General features: G+C 53.5%; 3 protein-coding genes across 3 annotated transcripts; all 3 read right to left on the minus strand.

The window, feature by feature from the left end:
* Positions 1–1,482: 1,482 nt before the first annotated feature.
* On the minus strand, positions 1,483–4,245 carry BBA_00300 (FoabaA-like protein; the record flags this gene model as incomplete). Its single annotated transcript, XM_008595397.1, has 2 exons — positions 1,483–3,710; positions 3,768–4,245. 2 exons carry the CDS (start codon positions 4,243–4,245, stop codon positions 1,483–1,485), a joined length of 2,706 nt encoding a protein of 901 aa, XP_008593619.1.
* Positions 4,246–5,955: 1,710 nt separating this feature from the next.
* BBA_00301 (RNA recognition domain-containing protein) lies at positions 5,956–8,808 on the minus strand (the record flags this gene model as incomplete). The annotated part of the gene is made up of 3 exons (XM_008595398.1): positions 5,956–7,461; positions 7,704–8,519; positions 8,578–8,808. The coding sequence occupies 3 exons, from the start codon at positions 8,806–8,808 to the stop codon at positions 5,956–5,958; spliced, it is 2,553 nt and encodes an 850-aa protein (XP_008593620.1).
* A 2,036-nt stretch (positions 8,809–10,844) lies between these two features.
* Positions 10,845–13,367, minus strand: BBA_00302 (glycosyltransferase family 2; the record flags this gene model as incomplete). The annotated part of the gene is made up of 3 exons (XM_008595399.1): positions 10,845–12,110; positions 12,178–12,879; positions 12,963–13,367. 3 exons carry the CDS (start codon positions 13,365–13,367, stop codon positions 10,845–10,847), a joined length of 2,373 nt encoding a protein of 790 aa, XP_008593621.1.
* Between the last annotated feature and the right edge of the window lie 686 nt (positions 13,368–14,053).

Here is a 14,053-nt window from a genome sequence, read left to right on the forward strand (position 1 = left end):
GCTAGGAAACGCGGACATCCTCCGTCGACTGGCCTCGTGATCTTCAAGTGTTCTGATTCCAGCCACCCGGATTTTTGCATTGGTGGAAAACCCGGAAAGAGCATCACATGCGCAACCAAGAAAGCGCCTTGGATACTGTAGTTGACAAAGACATTCAAAGACATGTCTATGATTCTTGTATATTTAGTTTCTATATTTGCTCGTTTCACATGGCGCGCCGTCCCAACCCCGACTTGCACCTCGTCATTCTTCAAGCCGCTCCCATAGTCACACTGGCAACTGGTCAACTAATCACCAACACACTCTCTTTTTTTGAATTCATCATATTTACCAGAGACACCACACTAGCCTCACCCGATATCACTTCTCATATGAAGAAAAGAAAACACCCCTCATCCTTTCAGCACCAGGCTAGCTCCGCCTCTTATCTTGCATCACCATGCGCATCAACATGTCTCACCAAGTCGTAGTCACCATCGCCATGCCTCTCCTCCTCCAACAACAGCCGTTCCGTAGTAGCTTCCGCGAGGATAGCCCATCATCAAAAGTACGGTCTAAATGGCCCCTTGCAGCTCCTTATGCTGAAAAGGAACCCTCACACATGACGTGCTCATCGGGAGGCGCAGCCATCCTGCAACAACAACCCGGCCGCCGCCGTCCATCCATTCACTTCAGCCGCTTGCTCACATGAGCCCATCTAGTTGAATCTCGTTTCCAGCCCCGCGCCATCACAGCACTCCCGCACGTGGCCAAAGACTTGAGTCAAGCCTTTTTCCGTCTTTCCCACTCGGAAGCAAACCTTCACCCCCACCACCCACCCATCGCTTTAACTGACAGCCTCGCATCCATGTCACCCACCAACACTCCTCTCTCTGACTTGTTTCGCCTTGTCGCGTCTAGAACAAATCCTAGTCACTCTTTTCTCGCCATCTTTTCAACGTCTTGCTCTCGTCTCGTCCAGAAGCACGCAAAGAGGCGTCTCATGATTTGTCGCTTCACCCATCTTAGCCTTGCCATCTCGAATCAATAATCACAAGATACTGTTCATTCATCACCGGTCAAGAGCGCAAGATGAATTTCGAAAAAAGTAGTTGTGATCATCATGTATTATCGTAGTCGTAAAAAAAGGTAAAAAGGAAAAAAAAGGCTATTGTATATGTGAAGAAGAGAAAAAAAATCAAGGAAAGTTTGCCCATCTTGCCATCCAATACTCCAATGACGCCACAGGAACGAGAAAAACAGTCTTCGTTGCCCTCGCTCCAAGAAGTCAACAAAATACCCGAAAAAAAAAATAGCCAAAATGAGTGAGAGAGAAAAGAAACAAAATCCATGCAGACATTCCATCCTTTTTCGTCATGATATCCCACACAATCTTTCATAAAAGATAGTCTCGCAAAGTTCACACCACACGTCTTGGCCAGTGAATCAAGCACATCACTTTCAAGGTCTCTCTTCTTCCTTCATTATGACTTTGAAATCTCTTCACCAACCGGCCGCAACAGCAACGTGGCCATCCACGTCGGTCCTGCGCCTCTTCATCTGCCGGGGGCTGCCGTTCTGCGATCCCGTGCCGCCGGGCACATTCCACTGTGGCGCCGCCCACATTCCCGGATTGTGATCGGCAGACTCCATCTTTGCACCTGGGTATTGCGGCAAGGACTGATGTCGGTGCTGGTGCTGCTGCGGTGCTGGCCAGTCCTGCGGGGCGCCGGTCGACGAGGTCGGCGTAGGTCCGCCGCCGCTGCCGCCCGTGGCCGCCGCTGCTGCCCACGGATCCAGCGTGGCCATGTCCCAGCCCTGGAGGTTGGTGTCGCAGGGCGAGTTGTCATAGACGCCGCCGCCGTTTGTGTAGCCGGTGACAATGGCGGGCAGTGCCGGCTTGACCTCGGCGTACGAGACTGGGCCGCTGCTGCTGTCAAAATACGTCTGACTCGACGCGAGACTGCCCGAGCTGTGGCGCGAGCCGGGTTGCTGCGGCGGGTGAGCGGCGCCGCTCCCGTTCGAGGGCAAAAAGTGGACGCCGTTGGCTCCCAAGGCCGAGTCGAAGCTTCCGGATGAGTATGGCGGGGGTGCAATCGTCGCCGACGGCGGGGGCGTGGCCAGCCCGTTGGAGAAGGAGTCAAACAGGTTCATGCCGTGGCCCGACGTCTGGAGCGCCGGCACGTGCGGCAGATTGCCGCCCTGGTCCCAGGCCGAGTGGAACGTCTCATTCATGGTCGCCGTCAGGTGCTGGCCGACGGTGGGCGTGGGCGACATGAGGGCGTCGCGCGGCACGCCGGCCGGCGGGAATACCAGCGCCTTTTGCTGGTGGTAGCGTGACATGGGGTCGTTGATGGTCAGCCAGCGCCACGAGGTGCCCGCCGGTTTGAAGACGGGCTCGTACTTGTACCACTGGTTCGTCGTGTTGAAGCGCCAAAAGATGATGGCCTGGCGGGTCCAGTGCGGAGAGTCGGGCGCGCGCGACCAGAGCTCCTGGTACATGGCCACCTTGCAGATGAGGTCGCTGCCGGTCGGCTCGCGGCGGGCCCACGATGCGGCGTCGCCGTCATCCTCGGAACGCTTGCGCTTGCTGCCGGCGCGCTCAGCGTCGGCCTTCTTGCCGGCCGCGTTCATCTTCATGCGCTTCTCCTTGGCGCGCTGGTGCTCTGTGTCCGGGTACTGCACGGCCATGCTCAGGATGCTGGCCCATTCCACGGCGGGAAAGGGGACGTGAATGTCCTGTCGGGAGCGCGTGTGGCAGTCACAGTCGGGCTTGGAGTCGCTGCAACCGCGGCGGTGGATGCCGCTGTCGTTGGTGTAAACGGTCGTGTGGTCCGCCTCGTCGCTGTGAAGCTCGGTAGGGCGCGTCAGGCGAGTAACGCACTTCCACTGGTGGTTCTGAAGAGCCTGCTGCGTGATGGCGACCTCGACGAAGCCCGTCAGCTCGGAGCCGGACGGGAACTTGGCGTGCTCGTGTAGCTCCAGCGTGGCGCACATCTCCATGAGTAGGCACTCCTCGTCCCGCGCGGGCAGCTCCAGCGTCTCGTACATAGCCGGCGCATCCTTTTGCCAACGGCGCGTGACCGACTTAACCGAGGCTGAGGTGGCGTGGTCGAGTGAGCGTGTGTACTCGTGCAGGAGAACATCCTTGCCCAGCACGTTGGGGCTATCATCGCAGTTGTTGTACTTGTTCAGGTGGGGAAAGGAAGTCTGGTCAAGGGGGGTATCATTGATGTCATAGGCAATCTCGTCGCGAATCTTAATGTCGGAAGACGAGACAAAGATTTCGCACGTCTTGGGTCTCACGGTGATGTAGGACTGGAGGGCGAGCAGCAAAGAAAAGTAAGGATAGTTGGGCTTGACATCGGGCACGCGACCCTCGGCAAGGGCAGTGAGGATGGGGTTGGACTTGAAGGATTCCTGCTCCTCTTCGTCATAGTAGTCCTCCGAGTTGGTCGAGCCAGGCTCCTTCTTTTCCTCCGAGGGGAAGAGGAAGTGAAAGCAGCGCAGGTCCTCAAAGAACTTTTTGACGACCTGCATATGGCTGGAGACTTGCTTGCGTCCCATCTGCTCGATGCTGTCGTTGCTGTTATCGATGCGGAAGATTTCCTTGCTGCCTAGAATGGCAATGCAAAGAGTAAAGATGTATTCGCTGATGAGCATGTTGCGGCCGTGAAGCTTTCCGCCCATGGAAAACTTTCGGCGGCCCATGTGAGGCATGAGCAGGACGGCTGGAGCTCATGTTAGTCTTGTCTCTCAAAGCATGTACAGGTCTATGCAACACTTACAGTCGACAAAGGCATCTTCGAGCTCAGGACGGCGCCAAACGCCACCCTTGTCCTTTTGGGTATCCTTGTGTGCCTGTCTGTTGCGGTACTGGCGAAAGGCAGGCCAAAAGTAGAGAGGGTTGATATCAGCTCGCGGCTTGCGCTGGAAGCGCTGCTGCTGCTGCTGCTGAGGTTGAGGCTGACGAGGAGTGGGCACGCGGTAAAGGCAGTCAAAGGACTGCGATGGGACCATGGGAGCCTGGATGTGCTGCGAAGGTTGAGGCATGGGAGGGGATATGGCTACGGGGCTCTGGTAGCAAGAGATCATGCCGTTGAAGCTGTGCGCCTGAGCATTGCCGGTGGACTCACGCAGAGGAGCGCGGGCGGCGCCAGACGGCGGCTGCTGGATGCTGCTGCGGCGGGCATCGACATAGTCTTGTGTTGGCTGGTGGTAGCGCTGCGATGACAGCATGGGTCTGGGAGCGTATAGTGAAGACATTGTCCAACAAATGCTTGCTGGAATTGCAATGCGTGTATGTGGTGTATGTGTGTGACGGGAAGCAAGAACAAGGCCTTCTTTCCTTGTTACAGGAATGCCAACAATGGGATTTTGCCTGGCTCGCAGAGAAAGGCAAAAAGCTCAACCGTCACAAGAATGCCAAAGAGAATGGGAACAATAAAGAGCTTTTGCGTTGTTTGGTAGGCAAAGCTCAGGCAACAGAGAGAGAGAATGAGAATGAAAGGCAAGTGGTAGAGGAACAAGAAATGTTGAAAGGAATTCTGGGAGTGGACTCGTGGGATAAATGTACGATTTGGCAATGGCTCAGAGTTTGACTGGTATGAAGCGTCTGTATCGAGAACCGTCACCCGCGGCCGTATAAATCCTAGACTTTGGCACCCTCCGATGGGGCAACCAAGGACGATGAACCTGTGGACTGTGGATCGCTCTATTGACGAAGGGTCAACGAGGCTAGTGATCTCGCAGACGTGTGTGTGTGTGTGTGTGTCTGCCCTCTGCCTAGAGTTATCGCGCCTCTGGATGGTGGGTGGTGGGTTGGCCTCGCAGCTTTTCGGCACCAGGCGGGCACCCACCACCCCGTCCAGGAACGGCGAGACATGGTGAAGAGGAGGGGAGGGCGTGTCGACAAGGACCTCGCCATCCATCAGACTGGGAGGAGGGGGAGGGGCAACGTCGAAGAGCGGGTTGTCATGGCCGGTCGGTAGTGAAGAAGCACGCAGCCTGCGTGTGCTGTGCTGCTATTTTCATGATGATGGAGACACGCCCCCAATGTCTAGATGCCCATGCCATTCTCTCTCTCTATAATTGGCTTTTCAGCAACCTTTCCAAAAGTCCAGCTTTGGGCATGGCGGTAGTGGGCGGAGACGCGGCCAAGGTCACTCCTTTTGCAGGGCTGCTTCCTTCGTAGAACAAGCCCTGGTTCTGCGCAAGCGAGGCCCCATTGCCCTCCTCTCTCAGCGCACGCGCGCCAACGCACTGCGCATCGAACGTTGCAGAAACGGGCCCAATAGGACAAGGGCAGGCCTTCGGAATCGTGGGCGAGGGCGGGGTGGGCAGGCGTGTGAGCTTCGCGATCTCTTTGGCGCAAGGGAGCAGCGTGAAAGAGGGTTTGGCGTCGTCCAAGGGTGGTGGTTGTGTGGGAATAACTTGACTGGTGGGGGCTGCCAATCTATAGAGTCTCATCATCAACCAGCTGGGAAAGCTGGGCCAAGCTGGGTCAAGCTCGTTAGCTTATTAGTTGTGAGTTAAATGACTGGTTTAAAGTGTTTCCCTTCCCCATAGTAAAAAGGCGACTGCCATGAATTCTCACCACCGCCTGCTGGTATGCTGCGAGATTACAACCAGACAAGCCACCCGACGACAATGCCAGCTGCAAATTGTTATTATTTCATCTCCATCATTGTTGTGTATACGGGTCACCAACACGCGTAAACCTACTCACTTTTATCGTCTTTTTGCAATTTCTTTGGAATTTTTTTTGCCCTTGGTGTTGGCGTCCAAGTTACCTTCAACTAACACTTGCCCTTTAACACGCATCGCGCCCTGCTCAGGGAGCATTGGCCAATAGCCTCACCAAAAGGGACTACCACCGTACGATGGGCGCTACATTGTACCACGAAAATGCTCAATACATGTAAAACTCTCAAGGAAAAAGGGTATCTTTAATAGTTCTCTACGCCATTGCCTCATCTATTCCATCTCTTCGTCGTCCTCGTTGCCAATAGTCACCTTTTTGCGTCCCCCTCCTGTAAGCTTCTGAAGCGCAACCTTATTCACCTGTCCTCCTACCTTGCGCTGCATCTTTTCTATCTCCTCCTCAGCGTCCAAAGCTTCCGCCTCGGCGAAGTCCAGCACGAGACGCCGCCCAAGCAAATGAGTGTCTCGCAGCGCGTTTAATGCGTTTTCCGCTTCGCGCGGTGTCACAAAGTCTGCAAAGGCAAAGCCTCTTGAGCTAGAATCTGCCTTCTTTGGAACGCGGACAGATCGTAATTGACCATATGTGCCAAACAACGTCCGTATGTCCTTTTTCGTCGCCTGGAAAGGCAAGTTCTTGATGACAACCTTGGTGCGCTTGGCCGCCACCTTCTTTGCCCTGTCCTCTTTGCGCCTCTCCTCCGCAGCGTCGTTGCCCTTGTGCGATGCCTTGACCGTCAGCGCATGCCCGTCCAGAACATGCCCGTCCATGGCTTTGAGAGCTGCCTGAGCCTGCGCTTTCGTGCGAAACTCGGCAAACCCAAAGCCCATGCTGAGTATCTGACCCGGCTTCTTCGGGTCCATCTTGGTCTTGACCCTGGCCGAGACAAACCCATCCAGAGCTTGGAAAGCTTCAGCTAGTCTACTCGTGGTGGTGTCAAAGTTTAAATTGCGGATGAACAGAGATGTTGTCTCCACTTCTTCCTCCTCTGCCTTGTCGCCTCCGCCTGTCAACAGGTCGCTAACGCTCAGCTTAGTCGTTGCGGTCGGCTGGCTGTTGGCCTTGGCCGCCGACACTGCAGCCGCCTCGCTAGTAAACAGATCTTTTGGCGCCTTCTCCAGAAAAAGCACGCTGTCCTTGATCCGTCGATACGCCAGCTTGCCAAATGCCGACTTTGCATGGTTGGCCTGTGCGAATTGCACAATCGCAATCGTACCCGCTGGCGGCATCAAAACTCTGAGAACTGGACCAAACTCTTCAAACAGTTTGCGCAGTTCCTCCATGGTAGTCCCAAATGGGAAGTTCTTGACCAGTATCGCCGTATCGCCCCGCTTATGAGACTTGAACGCATCCAAGTCAACCCCATTGGCAGCGAAATAAGCCTTTGTCTCTTGGATCACGCTCGTTTCGGCAATGGCTTGCTTGACTGCTGCGTCTGCTGATGTTGGGTCCAGCACCTCTGATTTTGAGACACCAAGTCGAGCCGCCACTGAAGAGTTGACAGCATCTTGGCTCATGTATAGCGAGTTCCAGTTGAAAGTAGTGGATGACGCCTCTTTTTTTCTGCGGATCAGGTTTTGTTTCTTCAGCGGGAGGTTAGACAAGGAAAAGTCGTCCACACCATGCTCTCTTTTCGCATCCGCTGGAATGATGTGGATTATACGCCCCTGGAAAGTTGCCCCATCCAACGCATGGAATGCAGCAACCGCGTCAGATGGCTTTGTAAACAGCAGCATCGCAAAACCTTTGGCTGTGCCTTGTGCATTGATTGGCAGATGTATCTGGATGTGTTAGTCACAATGTGCAGCTTTGTGTCATGTCTCGGATCATGCAAGAGAAAAAGTGACCAGAGTACGGCAAGACTCAGAAAATCGAAGCATCTACTAAAATATTCGCCAGGGTTCTCATCAAATACCGTCAGGTATAAGCTGTCCCTATCTGGGTTCATCATGCAAGCCGAACTCTGGAAGAAAGACGAGAGAAAAACAAACAAAGAAAACATGAGCGAGAAAAAATGACTTACTTCGTCTACACCCCCAAACTTTTCAAACTCCTCTCTCAGGTCATCTTCGGTGGCGGAGTAAGGGAGATTTCGAACGAATAGCCGAGAAGTCTTCGAAATAGCTTCTGCAGCTAAGTCTTTGTCCTGCCCTTGTTGTGGGAGGGGCTCTTGGTCATCGTGAGTTCCGTCCTGCTCGGAATGCGGAGCCTCTTTGTCATTTCCAACCTCTTGAGCAGCCAAGCTGTCACACTCAGCCTTTTCAATGGGTACGACACGGGAAATGTCGTCTGGATCTACCAGGTCCAGAAGTCGGTTTGTTCGAGAGCGCAGCCAATCATCATCCGTCGCATCCATTGCCACATCAGCTGGTTCATCCGCCGGCTCAGACCCTGGGGCCAGTGGCCTGGGCAACGGCCCAGCCACACCGTCGGCCGGGATACTTGCAGTCTCTCTACTAGATGTTGAGTTCCTCGCCGATATCACTTGAGCCACACCGGTCTCGCCCGTCGCATGATCAACCTTTCGAAACTTTTCCTTCCTCGAGGGAACTTGGACGTACTCGTCATCGCTTTCCCCATCAGGCACCAGCGCAGAGTCCAGTTGCGCTAGGGCTCCGCTTGATTCAACAGCTGTCTCGTTGGCAACGAGGCTCTCTCTACCTGTCCCCATGACCCGAAGATACTCTTGCAGCTTGTGATCTGACTGGTCGAGGTCCTCCCGCTTTCTCTTCTTGGAACCATCTTCGACAGAGGCAGCCGAGGATAGAACTTTGGTGGCCTTCTCCGGAGCACCGGTTTGGGTGGCGACAGGCGCCTTTGTCGACGCGGGGTTTGAAATCTTGCATTCCGGTTAGCAACCAGAGAATCGCTCTTTGTCTCGGTGCTGTTGAACTTACTGCTCTCGCGGGTTCGACACCAATCTTGGACATGCGGATGTAGGTCTTGTTAAAGTACTTGACAGCCTTTGCGGCGTCCTCTGCTGACTTATAGCCTACATAGCCGATGCGGCGCTGTGCCATGAGCTTAACATCTGTGACTTGCCGGTTTCCCGCAGAGAAGTGTTTCCGAAACTCGGCCTCGGTAAGACTGGTCGGCAAGCCCTTGACAAAAATTCTTGAAGTTTCCATGTTGGGTTGAAAAGGTTCAGGCACTAGGCCTCCAATGTTGGAGTTCAGGGATCGCACATCAGAATGTTCTTGGTTGTGGTCAACCAGAAGATTTCGTGAGGGATTGAAGAAAAAGTTGAGGAAAAATTGCTGTCCAGGTCGGCGACAAGTGGGGCGCTATTATCGATAGTACATGGCTCGTGCGGCCAACTTTGCGGCAACTACTGATACTCCGTACCCTGTAGATATTTGAGCGTTTGTATTTTATGAGAAGTTATCCTTTGCATCGCTCGGATCTCTGAGACTTTGGTGGGATAAATAGGTAAGTTGGATGATTTTGCGCAATTTTCATGGCAGCCGGGAGTAACGGCCATGTGCTCAGTCAGTAAACTGGATAATATGGCTACGTAGCTGGCCAACTTCAGCTCATAGTAATCAGCTTTCTAGCCCAGCTCTGCTGCACGAGATGCATCTCAAACATCATCGGGTTGAAAAACCTCAAGTCCACTATGTTCTTCCGATTGTAATTGCTGAATACCACTTTGCACTCCTATTCATGTCCCTATGCGGAGACGTTACAACTACGTTGCCGGGGCTTACACCTAGTGGTGCCCTGTTCAAAGCTCAATCTCAAAGACGAGAGACTGGTCTGAGAAGCGAAATAGGAAAAATCGCACCAACGATTACATCTGCGCATCGGATAATAACGGCGTGCACGGCTTGGGCGTGTCCTGTGCAATGAACGACTCAACCACCGACGTTACGATACTTACTCGGCTACTGTCACGTTGCACGCCCAGAGAATATGACTTTTACAATTGACGGGCAGCTGTCGTGTATGAGGTGTGCGTGATGCATACGAACTTTCCATCTGGTCCAGGGGCAGCCAGGTTGTCAGGTAAGCGCCGGAAGGTCCACAACCACTTGGGCAAAGATACATGGCACGCATCAACCAAATACACAGCCAACAAGCCGACAAGCCAACAAACAACTACAGCATGATCAGGGCGCCACCTGGTGGTGCAATTGTTTGGGTGACAATCGAGTACCACTATCACGCCTCGTCTAAAAATAGACCTTACCGGGTTCCAGATTCCAGAGTGCTCAACTGTCAAAGTTGAAGCGGCATGAGCGGTTGCCACATAGCCTCCTCTTTGTTTTCGCCACGTACGCGTCCTCTTTGTGTACATGTTGCACGGGCACGGGAATGCAATGTCGTCAGTTTACGTTCCAGAGGATAACCCTCATTGCCGCCCGCCGGCCCGCTCATGCACACCGCAGCGCCTAGTCGTGCCGACGCGGCATTGCACGGGTAGATCCTATCATTCGTTTGAGAATCGACGTGCATGAACAGGAGCCCCATTTTCCTTCTCGGACACGCTGCTCCGAACAAAGCACCCAACGACTCCTCTACAGCCGCCAGGCATATGCTCATTGTATGAAAAGAGGCATCAAGAAGTATGTTGAAACAAGACAGCCAAGGTTTGGATAGATACTGAAACATTAATCCCTATCCTGTTTATGGTTTGCCTAAAACAGTGTTTGCAATGATCAAGACCCCAGAGACTCATTCTAACGCGTTCTAATAAAACGAACAAAAAAAAGTGTGGTTGTTAAGAAGTGACCGGAACCAACCAAAGCATATATACAAAAAAGTCATAACAATACACATCGTTTTGCGCCGATACCCATGATGCTGAATTGACAGGTTTCGCAGTACCATCCAACTCGGAAACGCATTCCTTCTGTTCGCCTGGTAGCGACAAACCCGGAAAAATATATCATTTCGCCTTTGTAATCGTTCACCCAAATGTGACTCCTGTGCGGCAATACTGCCGATGACTTCGCCATGGAATGGCCTTATTATCCACCTCACCGATGCGGGAAATACAAGGGACAAAAAAAAAAAAAAAAACTTCTCCCCAGGAGACAGTTCATATGCTTGGGTACAGACTAGCATCGCCGTGATCAAGTGCTAGCCTGTGACGCTCGTTTGCGCTCTGAACGAGCGTAGTGGAGCAAATGCAGAATGCGCTGGCTGGGCTGCATCGTATCCTTTAGAAAAGGATGAACGAGGCGACAAAAACAGCAATAGTGTACAGAGAGGTGGCGGTGTATTCGAGCTCGAAGAAGGCCGCCTGCTGACCAAAGGCAATCTTCTTACTCTTCCTGTTGGGGTGGGCGACGTCCGTCTTAGGGTCGCGAATCAAAAGATCCTCCCGGTCAGGCACAGTAGGAGGGTCAATGGCATAGCCAATTGGAGTCCACATAGAGCTGCAGAGGAAGATAAACGTCAAGGGAGGCCAGAAAGCGTGGGTAATGAGGGCTCGCGCAATATCCTTAAAAGCCGAAAACTCAGTGAAGCAGAGGAAGGTCGTCATAGTGGCTCCAACAAGGGTCATGTACACAAATAGCAGATGGAAAATGGCCATATAGTTGAAGCAAATGCCAACGAGGCGACGGCCCATACCCTTGCGGTGACGAGCATCACGTTCATTGAGGGCTGAGCCGAGAGAGCCAGTCGGTTTGAATGCCTGAGCCTGACCGCCGAGCCACGAGGGAAGCATAAAGGAGCGAACGATGCAAAGCGCAATATAGGGCGACATCCAGATCTGGTAGCGAGAACCACGCTGACCGGTGTGGTAACCGGCAGGTAGGAAAAGAGCAAACTCGCAGAGACGATTGGTGATGGTGGCAGCAAAGCAGGCACGAATAAGCCAAACCAGCTGTTCATCTCCAACTTGATCGTTATAGGCGACAAGGGGGCGGCGCATGAGAAGGATGATGGGAATGGCAAAGAGAGAGACAGTGAGGAGCACAGTGTACAGACTCAAAGAAGCGTACAGGAAGCCGGAAAACCGTTGCGCGAAGCTCATTTGCTTGACCTTGTCACCGTACAGACAGAACTTGAGCTTGAAAGCCGTGTCGACAGTACCAATAGCCCAACGGGTACGCTGCTTCAGGTGTCCACCAAAGTCCTCAGGAACAGTGCCAAACTGCAGGGCCTCGTGAATGAATGCCGTCTTCCAGCCTCTACCAAGTAGCAGTGTGGATGTGGCAACATCCTCCGCCAGAGAGCCCAGAGGGAAATTGCCAATCTGATCGAGAGCCTCGCGACGAACAACGTAACCGGAACCGGTGCACCAAGCGACACCAAGGGCATCCTTGATGGGCTCAATAACGTGGACGAAAAAGTCCAGACTCTGAGCGAGGGGGTCAGACGCGGGAGTGTTGTAGAAGAGCTGAGGCGGGCAAGCAAGAGCCATCTTGTCGTCTATGAGCAGATGGGGCAGAATGGCACGCAGCCAGTCTCTCTCGGGAATCTGCAGTACCGTTATTAGCACATGTATAGTTAATGAAGGCCTGAGAAGGTAGTAGAGGGTCGCTCACCATATCAGCATCCAAAGCAGCCATGAACTGGCCGGCGCCACCAGGAAGGTTATGCGTCATGTCAAGTCCGTAATTGAGGTTACCAGCTTTGAAGTGATGAGGTACGCCAGGAGTCTTGGTACGAGCCATGTAGTAGACATTGTGGTAGACGGAGTCGAGAGCCTGGACAGCGACTTCGAGAGTAGCCGACTTGGCGTCATCTAGAACAATGACACGGAAGCGGTCGCGGGGGTAGTCAACGTCGCAAGCACCACGAACAGTGTCGAGAACAATGTCATCCTCTTCACCGCAGCAAGTAATGAAAACATCGACAGTGGGAACGTCTTCGGCGACGAGGCGCAACTTGGGACGTTGACGCTTCTTCAGAGCTAGCATGGTCCAAATGTTGTGCATCATGGTTGGAATGGCCACAGCGAATTCGACAGCAATGAAGACCCAGGCCAAAACAAAGGTGCTGCCGTAAGCATTTTGGGCGGAGATGACACAGTAGATTCGGTAAGCGAGGTAGGCGCAATACATAGCCGTGTTGAGCAGAGTGAGGAGTGGGACGGCACGGAAGAGGAGTCTTTTCCACCCCTTCCAGGAATCGGCATCATCACGGTCGTGTAAGCGAGCAATGAAGCCTTCCTTGACCCAGTCCTTGGCCATGACGGGAGGAGGTGCATTGGGGAGTAGAGCTGCGAGACTGACATTGCTCTGGTACTGTAGGAAGGAAACATAAGATTAATTTCGAAGCCAACAAGAGGCGGAGCTAAGCGCTCGGGGCAGAAGGACGCATTTCTTACCATCGGAGTGTTTGGCCAGGAGTCCATGTTGTTCTTAGGACGTGGTATACGATCCATTGGAGTGGCACGGCCGCTGACCAGAGTGGGTGAGGCCGAGCGGGATTGAAGGGGCGTCTCGAAGGACTGCTGGCTGTAGCGAGAGACGTGAGTTGGGCCCCAGGACGGTGAGGGCGCGTTACCGTACTCCTCGAGGTAGGGCTGCTGCGGAGGGCGCATGGGACGGGAGAAGTCAGCTACAGCTCGGCCGCGATAATCATCGTAAGACGAAAGGTCGGAATAGTTGGAGTGGTTGGAGTGGTGCAGCTGGGGCGGCTGAGGCTGCTGGTAGTCGGCAGGAGGCGAGTGATGATGGAAGACGTCGAGGTCGACGTTTTCCTCGTTTTCGGGTTGTTGGTGGCGTCTCATTTTGGCGATGGGGGGAATGGCATTCCTTGCAACGCGTGCTTGATCGAGACGGGAGGACGGATGGTGAACAGTCTAACAGGCAGCACAGGCGAAACACGGCGCCCTCGGATGCTGGAGCCTGTTTGACTTTTTATTCCTGGTGTGCAATGTAACCACAACAACAGCAGGCAAAAAGACGTATTGTAATATCTGGGCCGGTAGAAACGATAGCGGAATAAGCGATGAGGCTGGCAGAGGGGAGCGGATGAGGCGGGAAACAAGAAGCCCAATGTTTTTTTTTGTCGCCGAGGCTGCGAGTGACGGGAGAAGAAAAACGAGCGAGTGTCGGGCCAAGCTAAGCAGCGGGAGAGATACGAAGAGCGAGAGTCTGAGAGCACCTGGGGAAGAGTGTGTGAAAGAGGACAAGAAGGAGAAAAGTGTGGCAGCGAAGAAGAATGTCTGGGTTTAGCACATCGGAAAAAGAAGAGGGTGTGAGCAAGGGGTGGCAGCGGTACTAAGAACGATGTTATTAGTGGCAGAGCGAGAGACAGCGTCTACAGAGTGAGCGGGCCGACGGGGGGCAAGTCAACAACTAAATGAATTAAAAAGAAAAAAGGAGAAAGGCTTAACAGTAGAGGTGGGAACCGGTTGACCCATACTGGTAACTACTCACTAAACTGGTAAGGTAGTAGCCAGGTGGGCGGCAT

Source organism: Beauveria bassiana (assembly GCF_000280675.1).
Source record: "Beauveria bassiana ARSEF 2860 unplaced genomic scaffold BBA_S00001, whole genome shotgun sequence".
NCBI lineage: Eukaryota > Fungi > Ascomycota > Sordariomycetes > Hypocreales > Cordycipitaceae > Beauveria > Beauveria bassiana.